The 13,422-nt window shown below is 39.3% G+C and overlaps 1 protein-coding gene across 1 annotated transcript in view; it reads left to right on the top strand.

Moving 5' to 3' along the window:
- The window catches only part of marveld2b (MARVEL domain containing 2b), an 86,563-nt gene that overhangs the window by 51,506 nt on the left and 21,635 nt on the right, over window positions 1-13,422 (top strand). The window contains exons 8-10 of the mRNA XM_048593799.1: window positions 2,979-3,044; window positions 6,325-7,012; window positions 8,456-8,617. Coding sequence (XP_048449756.1) covers window positions 2,979-3,044; window positions 6,325-7,012; window positions 8,456-8,617 — 916 coding nt within the window. The remainder of the gene's footprint in view (window positions 1-2,978; window positions 3,045-6,324; window positions 7,013-8,455; window positions 8,618-13,422) is intronic.

Raw genomic sequence — 13,422 nt, forward strand, 5'->3', positions numbered from 1 at the left:
TAAATGTAAAACATATTATTCTGAGATTATGACCACTGCTCCTATGCTCTTCCACAAGGGAAAACAACCTTTCCACATGCGCCCTGTTAAGTCCCTTAAGATTCTTTCATATTTCAATAAGGTTGCCTCTCATTTCTTCAGAACTCCAATGATGTCAGGCCCAATCCACTCAACCTTTCCTCCGAAGACAGTCATCCATCTCTGGTATCAGCCTAGTGAAGCTTCTCTGGGCTGCCTCCAATGCCATTACATCTTTCCTTAGATAAGGGGCCCAAAACTGCTTACCATATTCGAGATGAGGTTTAACTAGTGCTTTGTACAGTTATTGCAAAACCTCCATACTTTTATATATTATTTCCTTTGAGTAAAAGCCAACAATGCATTTGCCTTCCCAGTTACCCACTGAACTTGGAATCCTAGGTTTTTGTGATTCATGAATTCATTCATAATGCCACAATGCTACAGCTATTTTGCATTCTTTCTCACCTATTCTTATAAGTTTTACAGTCCTAGAGTCATAGAGTTGTACAACATGGAAACAGACACTTCCATTCAACTCATCCATGCTGACCAGATAGCCTAAATTAATCTAGTCCCATTTGCAAGCACCTGGCCCATATCCCTCCACACCTTTCCTATTCATCTATCTATTGAGATGCCTTTCAAATGTTGTAATTGTACCAGCCTCCACCACTTCCTCCGGCAGTTCATTCCATACATGCACCACCCTCTGCACGAAAAAAGTTGCCCCTTAGGTCCCTTTTATATCTTTCCTCTCCCACTTTAAACCTATGCCCTCTAGTTTTGGATTCCCTACCCTGGGAAAAAGACATAAAAACATAGAAAATAGGTACAGCATTAGGCCATTTCGAGTCTGCACTATCATTCAATACGATCGTGGCTGATCATGCAATCTCAGTATTCCATTCCCACTTTCTCCCCACATCCCCTGATGCCTTTAGCTGCAAGGGCCATGTCCAGCTCCCTCTTGAATATAACTAATGAACTGGCTCCATCAGCTTCCTGTGGGAGATAATTCCACAGGTTCACAACTCTCTGATTGAAGAAATTCTTCCTTATCTCAGGCCTGAATGGCTTGCCCTTATTCTTCGGCTGTGACCCCTTGTTCTGGACTTCCCTAACATTGGGAACATTTATCCCACAGTTAGCCTGTCCAGTCCCATCAAGATTTTATATGTTTCTATGAGATCGTCCCTCATTCTTCTAAATTCCAGCAAGTACAAGCCCAGTTAATCCAGTCTTTCCTCATACGTCAGTCATGCCATCTGAGGAACCAGTCTGGTGAACCTTCGCTAGACTCCCTCAATAGCAAGAATGTCCTTCCTCAGACTAGGAGACTAAAACTGCACAACCAGACCTTGACTATTCACCCTATCCATGCCGCTCATGATTTTATAAGCTTCTATAAGGTCACACCTCATATTTCATCTGCTGCAGTCAGTTTTCTCAGCTTCCTGGCATCCCTACTCTTGTCAACAGAGTTTCCTAGAACCTCGCATTGCAAGGGGCCAAGGCTCCTCAACTGCAACCCCCCCCCCCCCCCCCCCCCCGGGTTGACATACATGCCTCACTGGGAGTCACACCCTCCTGACCCTAATGACTGACCAATTTTAAATAATATAGTCTGAGTGGTGTGACAACACTCTAGGCAATTTTCCCACTCCATAATGTAGAGCAATGGTGCAATTTTAATAAGACTCAGATTTGATCTGATTCACTGACTTTATTTGGCCATCCTTGCCCTGAATGCAGTCGTATGAATATTTGCCTTTTGACCTGAGCAATCCCATATAATATCCTTGTTGACAGAACGATCGATTCTCATCTTGAACAGGTGGATGCATTGGTTTAGCCTTTGCAAGATGGAGGTAGTTGGTCCAGCAACAACTGTCCTTTAGAATGGGGGACTACGATTGTCTGCAAAAGACATTCATCTCTAGGGTAGGGCGTGCGCTCATCACGTGGATTTCCAGGCTTCTTAGTTTCTGTTTACAAATACTTCACCAAACCATTGAGTCATTGGCATTACACACAGTCTCTGTCTCTTGTGGGAAAGTACCTTCTCATCGCATCACCTGTACTGCAGCATCTTCAAACTTGCGAAATAAATGCCACTGAAGGGGAAGTAACAAAATAAAATGATGGAAACACCAGTTTAAATAACAAGACTGAATGTTTTCTATGCACTGTACGGCAATTGAATGACCAAAAATACGTCAAACCGGCGTAAATATGAACGTGGCTGTTAGGTGACTTACAAAGAAAATGCGACAAATTAATCAAATATCAAATCAACGAAGCCTCCCCAATTTACACACACACACACAAAAAATGCCTAACCTCAATTTCCAAGTTCACAATTAGTGACAACTGAATTTTGTTTTAATAAAAGGTAGAATTATAAAGCTGCGAGTTTCGAATCAGACGAGGCTCTCAACAGGATTGCATTGTTGTCCGTGTTGGTGTGTAGTGAGGTGAAGGAGGGTGGGGTCTGCCTGTTACTGACTTCACCTTCCCCCCTTTAGGGAGGTGCTGGCGGCTGTGCAGCCTATTGCCAGGAGAAGTTGGAGGGGACGTTTGCTCTCACTCTCAGGGCAGGTCAGGTTTCACAGTGAGCAGCTTCCCGGGCTGAGCTGGAACCGTAAGTAACTATTCGACCCAACTTTTCCAGAAACACAGACCTTGAGAAGAGATATGATTGATATCTCAATGCTTTAATAATGCCTATTTCCAGCTTATTGGTGTGTTCGATCGTCGTGGTTTTATATTCAACCTTTAAAGACAAACGTCAGTTGTTATCACTAATTCTTGATTTGGAGATTTCTGTCTGTCTGTGTAAATTAGGGAGCTTCGATCATTTGATTCTGATGCTGTATGTCTGGTGTTTGTTAAGGTTTGAGCGGAATTTGAGTTTGGAAAAGATAAGAGCGTGATTACAGAGGATTTAAACCCAATAGCGTCAACATGTCGTCGGGGCGAATGTACGACAGCCCACCTCCTTACCACCCTGGTAGCGAATACAAGTGAGTACCTGTCCAGTCACACAACTCGGCTTTTCTTTGTGAGAATTTCTTTATCTTCCGTGTAATTTATAATTATTAAAATCAACTTCGATTCTGCCTTAAGGTAGGATAAATCAGACTTGTGAATGAAATGTTTCAAGTTGCCTTCCCTTTCCTCATTCTCCTGAAGGTGCTGGGGTAAGGTACACTAGCTCCCACTGATCTCAACTTTGCGTGAAGAAGTGAAGACAGTGTCCACCATTACCTCTCTGTTTCTACCTGTTGTCTGTGTACTGTGACTGTCCCCAACCCTCTCCCTCTCAGCCAGGAACACTTCCCAATTTGTTTGAATCCACACTCAATGCAATCTGGGATTTTCCTGGTATGTGTTGTTTAGTTATTCACTATCTCAGAAATAGTTTGTCGTTACAATAATCGACTAAACCACTAGGAAAGATTGGAGTTTTTTTTAACAGTGAAAAGCAAGATGGGATGAACTTTAATTCCACCAGCAATTGATTCATTTCAGTAAGTTGCTATTATCACAGAAATTTAACTAATAGGGGTATTTCAGCATTCTCAATATTGATAACAACCAATCGCAACAAAGTAGTTCCACAATATTCTATGTAGTAACAATATTACACAGATATTGTACCTGTAAGTAATAATAATCCTATAGACCTGGTAGAAGTATATAAAACTGAGGGGCATGGATAGCGTCTGTAGTCAGTGTCTCTGTCCCAGGATGAGAATGTCAAATTCTAGGGGGCATTGCTTTAAGGTGAGGGGAGGAGGAGTTTAAAGGAGATGTGTGAGGCAAGTTTTTTTTTTACTCAGAGAATGGTAGATGCATGGAACGGCCATGGGAGGTAGTAGAAGCAGAGATGATATCAACAGTTATGAGGTATTTAGACAGATACATGAACAGGCAGGAAATAGAGAGATACAGGCCATGTGTAAGCAGATGGGATTAGTTTGGAATAGCATCATAGTTGGCACATGGTGGGTTGAAGGGCCTGTTCTTGTGCTGTACTGTTCTGTGATCATTGTTAATCCTCTGATAAGGGCTCAGGAGACCCGAGTTCAAGTCCCACCTGCTGCAAAGGTGTGTAATCACATCACTGAACAGGTTAATTATAAAATACAAAATAAACCTCTGATCTAATGCTAGAATCTTGCTGCACTGTATAAGGTCTGGTCTACTGCCCCAGATGATGGGGCATAATTGGAACATTTGTTGCTGACTGACAAACTGCATAGAGTAGGGATCGAAATTGGGAGGATGCTGATCTGAATTGTTCAGTGCCACACAATGCAGTATGTTGGTCTACTTGGACAACACTGAAATTAAAATAGGGATGGTAAAAGGATTTCACTTTAATCTATGTGCATAAACTATATATTTTTGTTATGGATGGTGTGGAAGTGTATTTTTGTTTTGAATTTACTTAATATATGTGTTATATATATGTATGTAATATATATTTATCTATTGATATGATGAAATATACATGTGCTAATTGCAGCTCTGGTTGTTCTGCATCATGATAGTGCAAAGCTGACAGAATATTAAAATTGTGTGCATCCATTCCTTTGGATTAGAAAGGATACTGTTGGATGCATAGAAAATAAAGGTCTTTGAAAACAATTCAGTTAGCTCTGCCTGATTTGTTTTTGGTGGTCTGAGAACCTTCACATGTTAGATATTAAGCTGAGCAACAAAAAAAGTAAATTGGCAAAGTGTATTTTGTAAAATTTTGAATTAAATGTAAATTCACAGCTGGAACATTTTATACAAAATAGATAACCATTTCCAGGTGAACTCTTGCTAATCAATTTGAAAGCTGTTCAATATAGATCAATCATGCAAATGCGGTGTGAATGGGAGCACATGGGTTTCTGCCATATCGGAGCTCTGAGACCACACCTGGTGTATTTGTTGATGGAGCCAACTAATTCACCACAGACCAGGAAATGAACCCATTACTTTCCTGGGTTATGTACACAGAGCATATCTTTGGGCCAGATAAGAGCTGTATTTCTGTAGTGTACATTATTCTAAATCCACAATTTGATTAGGTTTTGATTTGATTTAACACAAATACAGCTGTAGTCCACTTTTAAGGTGGTTAAAATTTCTCAAATTTTTCTGCTCTTTGTACAAATGCCCTCATGATGACAACAGGGGTCAGTTTGCTCAATTGGCTGGTTTACAACATGCAATGGTGGCAACATCACAGGTTCAATTCCTGCTCTGACTGAGGTTACCAAGAAGGTCCCTTCTCAACTTTGCCCCTCACCTGAGGTATGGTGACCTTCTGGTTAAACCTCCACCAGTCATCTCTCTTCTCTCTTTCTCTTTCCAGAGTAGCTCTATGGATTGCTTGGACTATGGCAGTTTTTTTTTTCCTTTTTTTGTGTTCATTTTCTACCTATAAGTATTACATGCAACTGAGCAATCTTTCCACACCAAAATCACCATAACTTTTTTTTAAACTACTAAAACCTCAATGGTTAACACTGCTGCCTCACAGCACCAGGACCCAGCTTTGATTCCAGCCTTGGATGACAGTCTGTGTGGAGTTTGCATGTTCTCCCTATGTCTGTATGGGTTTCCTCCTGTAGTCCAAAGATGTATGGGTTAGGTGTATTGGCTATGCTAAATTGCCCTTTGGTATGCAAGCTAGGTGGGTTAACTATGGTAAATGTGGGGATAGAGTGGAATGCTCTTTGGAGAATTGTTGCAAACTCAAAGGCCAATTGGTCTCTATCTCCACTATAGAGATTCTATGATTCTTCTATGTTACTAAACACTACCAGTAAAAGCATCTGGTAGCCTATTTACATGCAAAGCCTGTTAAAGGCAGTGCACACCATCAAAAGTATGGGAGAGGTACAGAGAGAGAGGGAAGGGGCTAAATCAAAATGGAGTTGGAGAGGGAAATAAAGCACTGAATCCCCTGCAGTGTCCACCTCTCTATAAAGGAATCAAGAACTTTGATGGACACTGAGTGTTCCCTCTCCAAGGACAGAGTTACAAACATAACTGCAGAAATGGGGCAGATATACTGTGGTGATTTTACCTTTACTGCATGATGAACAGCAGCTGTACAGACTTCAAAGTTCCACTTTTAAATATTGAACTTCCTGATTGACTGACTGATCCATTGCCAGATCTTAGAATACTAAAAAAAAGGTTATACTGTGCTAAAATAAACACTTGTATAGAGTAGTGCCCATTTTGTTGTGAGTATGTATAGACTGCATTGTATTAATTCTTCTTCCAATTACATTACAGCCATGGCTCAGTCTATGCACCGAGCAAGGATCTATATGATGGCGAGATACGGTCCCAGCCAGCTGGCTCCTATTATCCAGATGAAACACAACACTTCTACAAATGGACTTCCCCTCCAGGAATTATCAAAATTTTAGCAATCATTATCATTGTGATGAGCATCGGAATCTTTGCATGTGTGGCATCAACTTTACCCTGGGACATGGACTATTATGGAGGAGGGATGGGAGTAGGAAATGGCATGGGATATGGAGGCTATGGAGGATATGGGGGTGTTGGTACAGGCTATGGATCTGGTACAGGCTACGGGTATGGTGCTGGAGTTGGAGCGTATGGATATGGAGGTGGCTACACTGATCCACGAGCTGCCAAAGGCTTCATGATCGCACTAGCTGCTGTCAGTTTTATAGCACTCTTGGTTGTCTTTATTATACTCGTTTCTGGAGCCGGCCTTTCAAGAACTAGGAAGTTCTATTTAATTCTGATGATCTTGTGTGCAGTCATTGGCTTTATAATGTTTGTGGCTACGATAGTCTACATCATGGGAGTAAATCCAACAGCGCAGGCTGCTGGATCGGTATTCTACAATCAGTTACTGACTCTCTGCAACCAGTTCTACATCCCATCCACCACTGGTGTCTTCACAAATCAATACCTCTATCACTACTGTGTGGTAGAACCACAAGAGGCAAGTATTTTACATGTCCTTCATATATGATTGGTAAATGTGCTCAATTAAATTTGTTTTATATATTTAAGCTGTATTTCATACTAGGCATTGGGTGTGAATTGAAATACCTTGGAGTCTAAATACATAGAATTATTCTTTACACTTGGTGAAGTAATCTAGGAAGTTGGGAAAGGATCCCTTCATTTAGAGCACTTAAGATAAATAGTTTTTGTACCGAAGCTGTTAGGAACAAAATTAATTTGTGACCTACAGTTCTGTAAACAAGTAAACAAATTGCTGCTGCAGTGTGTGGAGTTTACAATCAGTTGTGATCCAACAGTATATCTATTGACTTTAAAACAATATTAGAATTAAAGTTTGTCAGCTCTACAAAAGTACAGGTCTCAGCATGTTTAATATGTGAAATAATATAAACTCTGAACTCTACTGTAAATAATTCAAAGTTGACAGAATATGAAAATCGTATACATCCATTCCTTTTAAACATTGTGGATTAGAAGGATACGGTTGGATGCATAGAAAATGAAGTTCTTGGAAAACGATTCACTTAGCTGTGCCTGATTTGACTTTGGTGGTTTGTACTGTCATGAGCACCTACACATGTTAGATATTAAGCTGAGCAACAAAAAAAAATTAATTGGCAATGTGTATTTTGTAAAATTTTGAATTAAAGGTAAATTCACAGCCAAAATAATCTGTACAAAATAGACAACCATTTCCAGTTGAACTCTTGCCAATCAATTTGAAAGCAGTTCAATACGTATCAATAATGCAAATGCTTATGCTGTGTGTGCTTAGCATTATTTGGCAGTTCTGATCAGAATTCTTTTCAAAACAAGTTAGTGATTTCTTAAACAATATTTACATGCAAAATTATGTAGAATATTTTACACTGGTGGTCAAACCACATTTCTGCAGCAAATAATTAAAAAGTTTAATAAAAAAATTGACCTACATTTCTATAATGTTAACCTCCCTAAAATACTGAAGTTGTTAATACATAGACTTGTTTTTCCATTTTTCTTCAATGTCATGGCAGTGTCAGCTCATAGGAATGGTCATGGCCTAGTGGTATTATTGCTAGACTATTAATCCAGAGCCCCAGGTTCACATCCTGCTATTGCAGTTGGTGGAATTGAATTCAATAAATATCTGGAATTAGGAGTCTAATAATGACCACAAAACTGCTATTTTTTTTTTTTTTTTGCTGGCAAAACCCATCTGGTTCACTAATGTCCTTTTTGGGAAGGAATCCGCTGGCCAACACATGACTCCAGATCCAACGTGGTTGACACTTAACTGCCGTCTGGGCAATTAGGGATGGATAATAAATGCTGGCCTGGCCAGTGACACTCAAATCCTGTGCATGAATAAAGAACAATTAAGATTTTACTGATGCAGGAACTGGTCATTCTTAATTTCTTTTTGATTTCTTGCCAGGCTCTTGCAATTGTGATGGGATTCCTGATTATTATAGCTTTAGGACTAATCATCTTCTTTGCCTATAAAACACGAAGCAAGATCACCAGATATGGTAAAGAAAACGTCCTGTGGAATAAGGAACGTATGAACGATGAGGCACCTCCTAATGTTGAAGAGTGGGTAAGTCTCTCTTGCATTTAGTCAGACATTGCAGATGTAAAATGTTGGAAATACTCAGCAGATCAGGCAGCAGCTTTGGAGAGTGAAACACATAGCATTCAGGTCATTGACATTTTATCAGAATTATTCTAACAGCTCCATCTCTGTGTCTGTCTCCAGAGTTACTCACTGACTTGAATGTTTCCCGCAATTTCAGATCATATTTTAGGATTTCTAATAATATTTTGATTTTCTGTGCCACAAAAAAAGGTGATAGGCAGTTTATCTTCTGGTGTAACAGAAATTCACTTTTTTTAGTGCCAATAATTGCAAATGTGTTAAATTTTTTTTAAATGATCTAAAAAATCTTTCCTTAAGAACTTTTTATTTTTAAAGAAAATATCATATAACAGTCACTAGTCCATCCACTGCTGTCATCCCAGCTATAAACAGGTTAGACTTCTTTTTATTCGTTCACGGGATATGGGTGTTGCTGGCCAGGCAGGATCTATTTATTGCCTATTCAACCACATTTGCTGTGGGTCCGGAGTCACATATAGGCCAGACCAGGTAAAGATGGCAGTTTCCTTCCCTAAGGGACATTAGTGAACCAGATGGATTTTTCCTAACAATTGACAATGAATTCATGGTCATCGTTAGACTCTTAATTCCAGATTTCGTTTTTTGAATTCACCCTCCTCCATCTGCTGTGGTGGGATTGGAACCTGAGTCCCCAAGATGTTACCTGGGTCTCTGGATTAACAGTCCAGCGCTAATACCACTAGGCTATTGCCTCCCGCAATAAGTTTTCTTTTACATAGAGTTATGGATAAAGGAGTTCTGAAAACCTGTCTTGCTCTGCATTGAGAAGTTGCCCTCCAACAGATTTTAAAAAAAAACTAACTGTTTCCTTGTATAATTATTGTTTCCTTGTAAAATTATATTTCACAGTTTTCTTTTGGGAACATACATACCATAATATTATGTCTATCAAATATATGTAGAACAGGTAATTGTCTTTTTCTTTTCTTTAGTTCCCTTATGTTGTTGTGTGATGCCTTGTTATAATCAATTGATTAATTTTTTTTTAGAAACACAAGTAAGTAGCTATCCTTTTAATTTGTTAGTGATCTGCAAAAGGAAAATGTGGTATGCAGTGACGCTTTGTATTGAGAGATATACATTAATGTTGTTTATTGAACACTGCACAGACAGGAAAACTGAGGGATGGAACAAGATGGTATAAGGGTGGTATGATCAAAGATGTTGGTGTTTGCAGAGGAGAGGAACATAGTTACCAGTGGTGGAGCAAGAAGAAAGTAGGAAAATGTTAGAGAAATGAGAAAAGCCAAGTACCGTAGATGCTGGAGATCAGAAATAAACACAGAAAATTTTGTAACATCTCAGTAGGTCTGGCAGCATCTGGGAAGAGAAAGAGTTAATGATTTGAGTCCAATTACTCCTCTTGGGTTCTCCCCAGAGATACTGCCAGACCTACTGAGGTTTTCCAGTACTTTCTATTTTTGTTATTAGAAGAGTGGTTGCTTTGTTAGGACACACAGATGGAGGAGCTTACTGAGATGGCATGGGCTGAGGCCGGCAATTGATTTTTAAGGTGAGAGCAAGAAGCCTGAAATCAATTTTTTGAGTAGTTCATGCTGGACATGAATGTAGATGACAGTGATGCTTTGTGCAGTTTTCTGTTTGTAGATGTAATTTGAAAGTGAATTCACCAAGAAACATTGACTTTGATAAAGTCATCATCATGACTCTGACACTTAGGACCTTCCCAGAGTTCAACAGGAATAAAAAGTAAAGGAGAGAAGAAAGTCTTCTATGGGCCGTAACCCATAGCATTGCTGGTCAGATAGGAGCAACTGAGAAATGAGCCTGGTAACAGTCAGAGCAAACTTGAATTCCAAATCCACGTCTTAACGGCTGTTGGGTACTTACCTTGTTAATTCTCCCAGTGGAAGAGTCTTTATGCTTCCAATGGCATTGACACGGAGGTGAAAAATTCTATGTTTTTTCAACAAACATCCATGGTAGAATTCTGTAACAATCAAAACCTCTGTATCAATATTATTGCGAACATTCCAAAAGTGTGGCACATTTCTGAACCCTTAATATTCAGCAGAAATGTTTTTGTGTTTTTTTTCTTTTGTAGATGTGCTTAATGTTCAATGATGCTATATGGCCTAGTGATATTGTCACTAGACTGGAAATCCAAAGACCTAGGTAATATTCTGGGGAATTGAGTTTGAATTCCACCTTGACAGATGATAGGAAATTAATTTATTAAAAATCTGGAATTAAGAGTTGAACTGCCATCCTTGCCGGGTCTGGCCTACATGTAACTCTAGATGCACAGCAATGTTGTTGACTTCTAACAATTAGGGATATCAATCATGGTGCACTATGACTAGTTATTTTCAAAGGCTTATCTCGAAGATCTTTAAGACTTTCTATGGTTGCATTGAATGTTTCTATGGTTACTGTATTGGTTCATTAGCATGCACCAGTTTAAATTGAAATTTGTACAGTATACGTAAATGCCATGCCATAGCAACCATCTAAAATTAACCTTGACTTTGAGTCTTTGTGATAGTTTGACCTCACTTTCACTATTGAGGTGGGTAGCAAGAGTTTGGAAAATTCCTGAATCACTAAGCCACCTTGGTAAAAGTGCCTGGAATGCATAATGTTCATTTCAGCATTGCAATTGAAAACATTTCAGATCTGGCCCAGCATTAAAGAGCATTTGAAATAAAAACGGAAAATGTTGGGGAATCTCAGCACATCTGACAGCATCTGTGGAGAGAGAAAGAAGTAATGTTTCAAGTATAACATGACTTCTTCAGACTGAGAGGGAGAACTTCAAGAGCATTTGTCTGATCTGTCAATTTGTGACTCCCATGCTGAAGTTTACAGCCTTTTAACATCCAGTGGGTTTGTTGAACTAAGCACAAAGTTGAAATAGTTGCTGTTTGGATTTGCTGCCAGTGTAAATCATCTCAGTCCTCACCCCAATAAGTGGGAGGGGGGGTTGGCATGACTTCTGTATTCATATCTCCAACATTCTTAAAGGTCCCGACTCCCTGGAAATCCTGTTGTCATTCTCACCCGGAGAAATTACAGAATGGTATGGTTGAAGTCTGGCATTCTGTTAGCGAGAAGAAAATGCAACTGGCATTTTAGATTTCCCCAGATGTTTGGTAAATGCCTGCTAAAATTCTTTGGATGTAATTGGGTCTGATCAGATCACATACAATGGAAGAAATACAGATAAAAGTCATGAATGTGGTCCTCCAAATCAGAGAACTGAATTGAGGGAAGACTGAAATAAAAGCAGAAATTGCAGGAGAAACTCAGCAGGTCTGGCGGCATCTGTGGAAAGACAAACAGAGTTAACGTTTAAAGTCTAGTGACCCTCCTTCAGAACTTGTCCACAGATGCTGTCAGACATGCTGACTTCCTCCAGAAATTTCTGTTTTTCTTTCAAATCTTCAGCATTCGCAACTCTTTGTTTTATTTGAGGGAAGACTGAAACGGTTTGGCTTTTCTGGCCCGGAAAAATGATCAAAAAAATGACCTTCTTGAAGGATATATGATACAGAGAATACATCATTTCATGTTGAAGCATAACCAGTTGGGCAAAGGGAATGCAGAGTGAATCTACTTAAAAGACAGCAGAACGTCTGAAAGTTCTTTATGCTGCATTTCAGGTTAAAGTATTGGGGACAAAATCATGGAAACTAAAATAGTTATTTGACAGAAAAGCATATATTGGGGTTTTTCTGAATATTTGAGCTTGGGACAGCAAATCTTATGGCATAAAGGGAAAAAATAATGAAGATAAAGGCCCAGAGCCTCTGGTTTCTGTTGGAGAGAGAGAGAATCCATGCAGAATGCAATTAAATTTTCACTCATCATTTTATGCTGGAGAATCAAACTTCATACAGCATTTTCCTTTCCTCCCCAAGACAGTGGTCTTTCTTCAACAGAGGAGGTAACCGTCAGAGTGAGGGAGGGAGCAAGTCCGTATTGAAGAGGGATACACTGTCATGGTTTCTGTCCAGAATAGGTCACGCTTGGCCCAACAGTTGATCTAGGAGAGGAACAGTGAAACAGGATATTGTTTGATTAAATGTATTGACTTTTTTTCAAAGCTTTTGGAGGAAATGGAGGGCTGTATATTGCTGCTAAAGTGTTACATTCCTTGATCAAAATGGTCCAAAATATTTTGATTCTGGAATTGTTTCATGGGAGTACTTGGCACATGTAGTAGTGGATGCTATTGTTGATGTATGTAACTAATGTGGCAATGTTGAAATACAGACATCTGTTCCTGAACGAAATAAATTTTGTGCAATACTGTCTGAACTGGTTTCAGGGAGCCAGTTTCTGGGTGTGTCTGAGAGTAAGTTTCGGAGGATGAATCTGTAATCTGACACCAGTGTTTATTTGCATGGTCATTCCTTTATACCTCCAAGGAATGTGTCCATCCTATGCATAGGAAATTAAAGTCCTTGTATAACTTCTTGATACGAAGTTTAATTTACAAGGCTTTTTCTTTGGTATTTGTTTTACCTGCCTTTTTAAGTCTGACAACCACATTACATTTGGAACAGGTCAAAGGAACAGGTTAAAATGAATTATAATTTATCAGTTAACACCCATCTCTACTTGGCTGTGTTCACATGCTAAATGGTATTAAATTACATAGGCAGAACAAGTGCTTCAGACTGTGTTTTACAATCCATAAGACAGTAGTTGTTGACATCAAATTAATGAGTTAGTCTAATTCATCATAAATTCAACTTTTG

Source organism: Rhincodon typus, chromosome 3 (genome assembly GCF_021869965.1).
Source record: "Rhincodon typus isolate 14 chromosome 3, sRhiTyp1.1, whole genome shotgun sequence".
In the NCBI taxonomy this organism is placed as follows: Eukaryota; Metazoa; Chordata; class Chondrichthyes; order Orectolobiformes; family Rhincodontidae; genus Rhincodon; species Rhincodon typus.